The sequence below is a fragment of the Balaenoptera ricei genome, chromosome 3 (genome assembly GCF_028023285.1).
Source record: "Balaenoptera ricei isolate mBalRic1 chromosome 3, mBalRic1.hap2, whole genome shotgun sequence".
NCBI lineage: Eukaryota > Metazoa > Chordata > Mammalia > Artiodactyla > Balaenopteridae > Balaenoptera > Balaenoptera ricei.
In genome coordinates, this window is record NC_082641.1 from 180,886,266 (window position 1) to 180,895,710 (window position 9,445).

At 64.8% G+C, this 9,445-nt stretch overlaps 1 protein-coding gene across 1 annotated transcript; it reads right to left on the reverse strand.

Moving 5' to 3' along the window:
* Positions 1 to 339: 339 nt before the first annotated feature.
* Positions 340 to 8,835, reverse strand: ABHD17A (abhydrolase domain containing 17A, depalmitoylase). Its single transcript, XM_059918874.1, has 5 exons — positions 8,699 to 8,835; positions 4,749 to 5,285; positions 3,434 to 3,628; positions 921 to 1,100; positions 340 to 818 (listed from the first exon to the last, which is right to left on the reverse strand). The coding sequence occupies exons 2-5, from the start codon at positions 5,078 to 5,080 to the stop codon at positions 593 to 595; spliced, it is 933 nt and encodes a 310-aa protein (XP_059774857.1). The 5' UTR covers positions 5,081 to 5,285; positions 8,699 to 8,835; the 3' UTR covers positions 340 to 592.
* Positions 8,836 to 9,445: the final 610 nt, after the last annotated feature.

Here is a 9,445-nt window from a genome sequence, read left to right on the forward strand (position 1 = left end):
AGGGTTGTCTGCCTCTCTGGGGGCCCGGAGCAGGCCCAGCCTAAACCGGCGGCGGCCACTTCCACCCCCAGGGTTGTCTCGGAGACAGGAAGCCCACCACCCTCCCCAGGCGCGCCCTCCGAGCACGCAGAGTCCTGGGTTCGAATGCTGCCGCCCCTCCGTCACCACCCAGGCAACCGGCAGCCCCAAGGACCCGAACTGGACCCCTCTTCTGTAGGGAGTGACCTGACATCCGCAGTTGTGAACTTTCCTTGGGGGGTTGGGGACAAGCCCGGCCCCCTCTTCGTGCTTGCTGAGCCCCAGGGAGAGCACGCATGAGCCAAGATAGGGAGAGGAACCTTAAAATTTTAAATCTTTAATTTCTGTTCTCACGTTTTTCCTTCGTTTTGCTTCCAAAAGGAAAGGAGAGCATAGCTCCGTCGCCTGTACATTGTCCACGGCCTAGGGGCCGGGTCAGGTCCCGACCCCTACCGGCCGGCTGCTTCGAGGACGTGGGGCGCCCGGGGGTTCACATGCAGCCCCCGGGGCCGGGGCGGGATCCGGGCGCCGCCTTATTGCTGATGTCCCGGTGCGGCTCGGGCCTGCCGCTAGGCTAGGCGCGCTGGCTGGGCAGCTCCTGGGAGATGAAGCGGCGCAGGCGCTCCAGGTACTGGCTGTAGAGCTCGATGTCGTTGTGCCCGGCACCCTCCACCCACAGAGGCTCCACGGCCTTGGGACAGCGCTCGTAGAGCGCCAGCCCGTGCGAGAAGTCGATCACCTCGTCCTCCGTGCCGTGGATGATGAGCACCGGCGACGTGATCTTGGACACCTTCTCGATGCTGCGGGGCGGGGCACGTTAGGCCTCCGCGCCCCAACACCGCCGAGGCCCCGCCCCCTGGGTCCCCGCCCCCGCCCGCGGACCCGCCCCGCTCCGCGCTCACTTGGGGAACGCGTCAAAGCAGTAGGTCTTCTTGGTGTCGGGGAAGGCGACGCGCATGCCCGAGGTGAGCGGGGAGTGCAGCACCACCGCGGCGCACTCGTAGCGCGAGGCCAGGTCCACGGTGGGCACCGTGCCGATGCTCTGCCCGTACAGGACGATGCTGTCTGGGCTGATGCCGTACCTGGCGGCGGTGGGTGCAGATCAGCCGCGACGCAACAAGCACACCCCTCCCACTGCCTGCCCTCCTAGTGCAGTCCCCCGTTCTCCGCGCAGGCTCCAGGTAATAGGGTGGCGCCCAGGCACCCTCCCCTGCCTCCCAGCCCCGAGGCGGTCCGCTCAGCAGGGGGGGCAGGACCCGCAGATGTGAGGGGAGCTGGCTGCCCGCAGCCCCAGGCCCCCGGCTCTACCCTCAGTTTCGACAGCATCTACTTGGTCACACCTGGGCAGTGCACCTGTGCGGGCCCTACCTGCGCCGTGTGGTTTCTGGGGGCAGATCCCTGGGGCCTCTCCTGCTCCTCCTGGTCACCAGGCCACCCCCACCCCTACACACACTCGACTAGGGCCACATGCAGAACCTGCTTGGGGCCCTCCTGTTCTCGCTGTTCGGAATTCGACAGCCTTTCCAGGTCGCACGGCAAGGGGGCGTGTCTTCCTCCCAGCACCCGTCACCCTCACCCACCCCCTTGGCCTCGGGGAATGGAGGCAGCCTCGTCCTCTCTCGTCTCAGCCAGTTTGCGGCCCCTCAGCTGCTTAGTACAACGTGGGTGAGCAGGCATAGCGGCTCCTGAGGGGAGGTGGGTGGCCACCACCTCCCTCCCTGGGCACCTTTCCTACACAGTGGCCAGGTCCTGACCCCCCCACGCCCCCTCCACACGGGCCTCCCCCAGCGCCGCCCCAGCACAGTCCTCTCCTGACCCCACAAGGACCCACTCACCACCCTCCCACTGCAGGGGGCCTCCACGGCCTTCCTCCCCACACCCACATCCTGATCTCAAAGGGGGTGCCCCTCCTCCAAGTGGCCAGGGAAGGTCTTCGCCTCACCTGGGCAACCCACCTGGGCACCCAGGTGCCATCTGTACCCGTCCCTGTCCTCCGGCCCCAACCCCCAGGCCTCAGGGTTGCCATTTGGCCTTGTGCCTACCACCCTGGCTGCTCCTCCCCGACCTGCTCCCTGGTTCACCATGAGCACTGCTGTGCTGAGCACCAGCCTCGTCCTATCACCCAGCTCCAGGCAGGGACCCCCAGCTGCCACCTGGCTGTCTCCACCTGGACAAACGTGACAGGTGCCGGATGACACAGCTCTTCTTTCCAGGCCTGCCCCGCCCCGGGCCACCACTTGGGCCCCAGCCTCCCACCCTCCTGATGATTCTCAGCTGTTGGGTCTGAGGGACCAGGTCTCTGGAGGTCAAGGCTGGCAGCAGGACAGACGGATGGATGACAGAGCTCAGACCCCTGGCCCTTTGGCGGGGTATGATTCTGCCAGCGACCCCCAGCCAGTGGGGACAGGCTGCGGCAGCCGAGTGTGGACACACACCTGCACCACGCCACCCAGCATGGGTCCCCAGCGCCAGGGTGGTGCCAGGGGACCCTGCTCCCAGGGCCTTCATCAGGGACTGCCTGGTGCATCACTCCAGCAACCAGGGCCCCGCCTCCCCAAGGCAGGCTGGCTGTGGTCCCTGAAGGAGCTGCTTGCGCCAGTCGGCCAGGCAGGGCCAAGATGGGGTGGCCCTGGGCAGGCAGAGGGCACCGCCTTCGGGAGGGTGGGGTTGGGTGGGTCTCCCTCTAGAGCAGCACAGGGCGCCGGGCCATCTCTGCACAGAGACTGAGCTATTGTGCTTCAGTGAGCGAGCACGGGTGGAAGGGGGCTGCCAGGACCTGGATGACCGGGGCGGTGGGGTCTGGGGACGGAGATGTAGACCAGACAGCGGGGGCCCTGTCTGAGTCAAGCAAGCAGCTGTGTGCTGGGCACCATGCCTGGGGAGGACCCAGCCTCTGGGAGCTGACCTCCCTCCAGCCACCAGGACTGTGCTGGGTACGAAGCTGCCCGACAGAACCTTCCAGGCCCAGAGGAGACCCTCCTCAGGATGAGGCCAAGCTCCATGACCAGAACCCTGATGCAGAGGCCCGGCCCCTCCCCGCACCCCAAGTGCTCCCTCAGCCTCGGGGCTCCCAGAGTCCTTTCACACCGCCCTCGCACACCACCTCTTGGGCTCAGAAGGGGCCTCGTCCTCTGCCCGCCCCCTCCCTCCAGGCGGAACCTCCATTTCCATGGGGACAGTCCCAGGCCAGCGGCTCCCAGGAGGGGCTCCCCCCAGGGAGGCTGGAGGACCGCCCTCCCCCTGCACCCTGCAGAGGGAACAGGGGTCAGGCCTCTTCCTGTGGCCCAGTGTGGCTGCAGACCAGCTCCCTCTCCTGCGGGGCTACCCACCTGGGCTTCCTCCCACCTGGTCTCACCAGGTCCAGCCCCCTGCGAGGAGACACGCCTGCCAGCCCCTCCCCGCCGCGTGAGCTCACCTGGTGCGCAGGGCCTGCCACGCGGCGTCGATGTCGGCGTAGAGGTTCTTCTCGGAGGGCTTGCCCGAGCTCACGCCGTAGCCCGAGTAGTCGTAGGAGAAGATGTTGCAGTTGAGGCGCGTGCCCAGCCCGATGTAGAAGCTGCTCATCTGGCCCAGGTCCACCGCGTTGCCGTGCGAGAAGAGAACCGTGTACCTTGGGGTGGGCAGTGGGGAAGCACAGGTCAGAGGGCAGAGGGGGCAGGAGCCCTGTCGAGGGGAACAGTGCCTGGCTCTGCCCGGCGTGACTCAGGCCACGACACACAGTGGAGTCTCGGGCTTCCGCTCATCAAAGGGGGCCGCTGGGCCCACCGGTCACCTTCTTGGCACAGGTGGACTCCCAGCGTGAGCCCAGGAAGCCACAGTGACCATCACATTGACGCCCTGGGCAGCAGCCACCTCTCCCCTGGAATTGTTCCTGTTGGAGGGACTCTGACGGCCCGAGGATGGGAGGCACGTCTGCCCACTGCTCGGAACCATCCTGGAGGATGAGACGAGGCCCCTCCGACCACAGGCAAAGAGAGCCAACCCCTGTTCACCGCGGTGCAGCTCTTCCCGCTCCTCCAGGGAATGACCAGGGCCGCCACCTCTGCCCTGTGCCCCATGGCGGCCCTGCCAGGCGGTCATGCCGAGGGCAGGTGACCAGGCTGGATCCCGGCCGACAGCCTTGCAGAGTTTTCTTCCTCCAGCCCCGCTGTGGCCCTAGCCCAGCCCAGCTGAAAGGTAAAAGCTTGCCCTTTGGACCCAGCCTGCTCTGAGGCAGAAGCCGCTGGAAGGCCCCCTCTGCACCACTGTAGGGATCCCGCAGTCAGACCTGGCCCAAGCTGCCAGCCAGGCCTCAGGGGCCACCGGCCCAAAGCGGGTGCCGGGCCTCACCAGGCACCCAGGGCCCAGGAGACCAGCCCTGGGCAGGTGAACACTGAGACCCGGAAGCAGATGGCTCCACATCGAGCAGGTGATGTGACACAGCCACTCAGAGCCACCCCCAAGCCTCAGGGCCCTTGTCCACAAGGCAGGGTGCCGAGAGGGCCCCCCAGAGGGCTGCACGTGGAAGGGCCCCCGGCAGTTCCTCGGTGGCCATGGGCAGATCTCATCTGCCGCCCCTTTGGCGAGAAGAATCCCCGGGGTACCCGCACCTCCAGATGGGCTTTCGCCAGTCTCTGGCCATCCAGGGGCCACCACTGGCCGAAACAAGAGCCCTGAGGATGGAGCACATCCTGGGCTCCCACCCCCCACCCGGTCCCTCCACCCTGGGGGGTCGAGTCCGCGTGGCTCACCTGGCGCCGGGCACGCAGCGCACATACATGCAGGAGATGCGGTTGCCCCGGCTGCTCTTGGTCAGGAAGACCTCGATGGTGTCCAGCTCGCGCTGGCTGTACTGGAAGTCGGCGCGATCCATCAGGTGGAGCTTCCAGCGCCCAGGGGTGCCGGCCGAGGCCCGCAGGGTCCCCGAGGGGGCGGCCCCGGCCCCACCGGGCCCGGGCTCGGGCTCAGGCACCAGCGAGTAGGTGGGCTCTGGAGGCAGGAAGGCGAGCTTGGCGGCGATGCGGCCGGGGCAGGGTGGGCAGCAGAAGAGGCAGCAGAGCTCAGTCACCGACAGGCCGTTCATGGCGGGCGCCGGGCCCCAGGGCGGGCCTTGTCCGGCAGGGGAGGGATGGGGGTGCTTGGAGACACGGGCAGGGGGCAGGGCGACCCCCGGCCACCGCCCCAAACGAGAGCCCCGTTAGGAGGCCGCAGCCCGGCCCCATCGCGGTCCAAGCCGAGCCCTTGGGAGCCTCGCAGCCTCGTGTGTCCATGTCGCACAGAGGGAAACCCTGCAGGGGGACAGCAAGATGTGGGGTTCCCCCGGGGCTCCCAAGTGACCTTGGTGGGACCTAAACCTGACCAGGACCCCGCCTGCCACCACCCTTCCTCCGCTGGCAGACACCAACTCTTGACATTTAAGCCCATTCATCAGTCCAGCCTCGGCCTGCAGGCTGTGCGGGGCGATCAGAGCCCTGGCCCACCCAGCTCTCCCCAGCACAGCTCCTGCTCCAGGCCCCGAGAAACGTCACCCCACCCCACTCCCGCCCCGTGCCTCTGTCCACACGGCTGGCCCAGACTCTGCCCTGGGGCCCATCACCATCTGCCACCCCCAGGTGCCACAGCTCAGCCAGGCGAGGACCAACTGCTGACCACAGGGACCCAGGAGCACGCTCCCAGCTCCCAGGGCCTGCGAAGTCCGGAGACAGGAGCCCAGGCAGAGGAAATACAACAAACAAAGGCTCTGGAAACAAAAGCAGGATACATCTCGAGGCTGGGAAGGGCTACTGGGCTGAGACAATGGCTCTCTCCAGTGCTTGGGGCCAGGCCCAGGGGTCAGCCTGCTGCGGGGGGAGGCAGGGCTGGGTCATGGGAGCCTGGGGTTCCTTCCCCAGCTCTGCCAGCTTAGGTGTCTGTGATCTTGGGCAGGTCGCTTAGCCTCCCTGGGCCTCAGTTTCCTCATCTATCAATCAGACACCACTCAGGTCACAGAGACAGTGAATAAGATGAGGGGAAAGTGGTGGAATGGGCCAGGCTCAGAGAAGAAACGCAGAATGTCGTGTGAAACGTGGCCTTGAACAGACTACAGCGAAATTGCTAAAGCAACTACAATCGTACATGGAGCTGCCAACAGGGAGACTGGAAGAAAATACAGAGGTTTGAAAATACAGAATACTCATTTACTACGTTTTCCCTACAGCCTGGAGTAAGGGAGGGACACACGCTCACAACTCAGTGTCAGCAGCAGAGCACCTGAGCCCGTTCTGTTTCGGGGCCACAGCATTTGTAAACCACTGGGCCAGGGACACGCAGATGCAGAGCAGGTCGGCGCAGTCTGAGGCCCAGAAATACACCTGTTCCCTCCAGACCTGTGATCTGAGACCGGGGGCTGCAGAGAGCCGCATCGCAGTCACTCGGATGGGGGCACATGGAGTGGCATGGGAGAGGGTGGCAAAAGCCGAGGCGGGGACACGGACTGCCTCCAGGAGCCCCCAGACTCCCAGGTGGGATGCTCGCTTTACAAGTCCATCACACTGTTCTCAGACGAAGGCAAGTTTGCCCCCCGGGGACACTTGCCAAGGTCTGGAGACATCTTTGGTTGTCGTGACTTGGGGGCGGGGGGGTTACTACTGGCACTGAGTGTGCAGGGCCAGGGGTACTGCTCAACACCCCACAGTGCCCAGGACGCCCTCCCTCCCCCTCCAGAGTGTCAACCAAACCGATGTTGCTCCAACATATTCTCAAAGAGGCCCAGGCCCCAACAGATGACACTGCACTGGTGCTTTGGTGACTTGGCGGGTCTGGAGTTTGGGTGGCACAGGGAAGGCTCGTTTTGAGAGGAAGGCCTGGCTGAGAGCCAGTGGGCAGGTAGGAGGCCTCTGGTGACCCGAGGATGAACAGGTATACTAAGGTGGACACGGTCCTGCTGACCAAGCCAGAAACTGGGGTGCCATCCTTGACACCTCCCTGCACCCTCAGATCTGCCCGTCACAGGGCCTGCTGACTCTGCCTGGGGCATGCACAGTCTCCTTCCTCGCCGGTCCCCCCCCCTCCCCGGCTGAGCCACCATCACCCACTCTGGGCCATTCTCACCCCAGCTGCCAAAAGATCTTTTCACAACACAAATCTGATCACGCTACCTCCCTTTTTGGGTGCCCCAGTAGCCCCCCTATTTTCAGGATAGAGATCAAAGCCTTCACCACGATCTGCCAGGTCGGCACCAGGCGTGGGGCCGACCTCTCCAGCCTCACGCATCTTGTACCTCACCCTCCCCTGATGAGCCCCACTGCCTCCTCCTGCCTCAGAGCCAAAGCCCCAGCAGTTCCCCTAATCTCACCAGACAGCCCGTGACCCTTGTCCCACCCACCCTTCACATCTCCCTTCCAGCACCCTTCCAAACAGGGTCAGCCCCCCACACACACTCTCATGGTTCAGATCTGTCTCTGCAGCTTTTGGTTGCATGTTCAACCATACCCCTCAAACCAAAGAGAAACTCCATGAGGGCAAGACTACTACCTGTTCTTGCTCAGTAAACACTGACTGAACGAATGGACAAAGTACCAGGGGCAAAAGGGAAAGGGGGATGCTACAGTCCGCCAGGTCTGACATCTGACAGAGACGGGGGAAGGTCTCTTCTCAAGCCACGCAGACCTGGGACCTCCCGCTGTCTTTTATAGATGTCACTGAATGTGACCTGAGAGCCGGGCCTCGGACTGGACAGAGCGCACCCAGATGCCTCACTCACTGGGCAGGCACCCCTGGCACCAAGAGCCCAGCGATTTCACCCACAAGCACATAATCGGGCACCCCGCTGCCGGGCCCGGTGCAGGCTGGCAGTGTCATGAGGACCAACAAGGAACCAGGCAATTACAATACTCCAGGACGACCTAAATACGGACGACTATGACCGCACCTCGTTCAGCCAGTCAGCCTGAAAGGCACAGGCAAAGTGCCGGGTGACAGGGAGCAGGGCGGAGGGGAGAAAACAGGCAAAACCCAGAAGTGACAGCGGGTTCCAGGAACTGCGGGTCCCAGGCTAGAGGGACACTGGGAGGAAGAGGAGAGCAGAGGGATCCTGGAGAGAGCCAGAGCTGGGTCGGGCCGCGCCCGTGAGCCCTACTGCAGTTTGGACTTCATCCTGGGGGAAAAGGAGGAGCCCTGGAGGAGTCCCGGGCTGGGAATGGAGCCCGTGGGTTAGGAGCTGTGGATATGCCCTAGCTGTAGCCTGGAGATGGGACTGGAGCAAAGGCTGGGAAGCCTGTCCAGGTGTCCCAGCCCGCCAGAGGACGCCCGCGAAAGGGCAGAGGTGTCTTGGAGACGTTTAGGAAGCAGGGCTCCGGCTGCTTCGTTGGGTCCGGGTGTCAGGCTGGGGCACTGGTTCGGGGCCGGGGATAGAGTCCGCGGCTCAGACAGCGCATTCCCCGAAGGCAGGGCCACGTACCCGCAAAGGTGAGAACACACCCCACGTCGGAGGGCTGAATGGACGGCGGACGGCGCTCTGCCGGAATCGGAGACGCCGTCCCGCGGTCCCTGGCCCTGATCCGGGGGTCCTCCGGCTGGGACCGCGGCCGCTCCGGGAGTGCGGGGTCTCGGGGGCGTCCGGCCGGACTGCCCCGGCCTCGCGGCCCGGCCCGGCTCTCCAAACGGCCGCGGGAAGCACTGACACCGCTCCGCGCAGCCGCGCCAGCCCCTGCAGGACACTCACCGCCGCGGCCCGCGCCCCCCGGCCCCGGGGCCGCGCTCCATGGCTCCCGGCCGCCCGGCCGTGCGTCCGTCGATCCCCCGGGGCCCCGGCCCGGTCTCCTCCGCCGCCACCGCCGCCGCTCCCCCGCTGGCGGAAGTGAACCTCACTCCCACCGCCGCCCCGGAAGTGACGCGCAGGTGTGCGCGGGGGCCGGAGGGGCCGGGGGCCAGGAGCCGGGCGCGGGGCAGGGTTTGGGGGTGGAGCTGGCTCCCTGGAGGGGCGGGGCACGTCGTGGTGGGCGGGGCACTAGTGGGTGGGCGGGGCCAGGGCTTTGGGTTCCCCCTAGGTTTCAGGCAGTGGAGACTCACAACCATACATTGGATCCTTCACTCATTCCAGAGCCAGGACTCGGGTGAGGCAAGTGAGGCACTCGCCTAGAAAATAAGCTTACAGCGTGCCAAAAAACTCAGTAGTCAACATAAAAAAAAATATTTTAATGCACTACTAAAAAACCCACAGTTTTGTTGGAACCAGGCCGCTGACTGGGGTGAGGCGAGTCATCCTGCCTTTATTTAAAATCTTGATATTTTGTTCATCATGGGTTCTTTTGCCTTGGTTTTGGCTTTTTTACTAATGCAATTAAAATATTATGGATCGGGGACTTCCCTGGTGGTCCAGTAGTTCCAGTGGTTAAGACTCCGCACCTCCACTGCAGCGGGCACGGGTTCCATGTCTGGTCAGGGAACTAAGATCCCGCATGCCGCGCGG

Coding starts and splice junctions, on each gene's coding strand:
- ABHD17A (XM_059918874.1), bottom strand. CDS start 5,080: ATGAACGGCCTGTCGGTGACTGAGCTCTGCTGCCTCTTCTGCTGCCCA. Junction 3,629..4,748: donor CGCTGCGTGCCCGGCGCCAG/GTGAGCCACGCG, acceptor GCCCACCCCAAG/GTACACGGTTCTCTTCTCGC. Junction 819..920: donor TGCTTTGACGCGTTCCCCAA/GTGAGCGCGGAG, acceptor CCCGCCCCGCAG/CATCGAGAAGGTGTCCAAGA.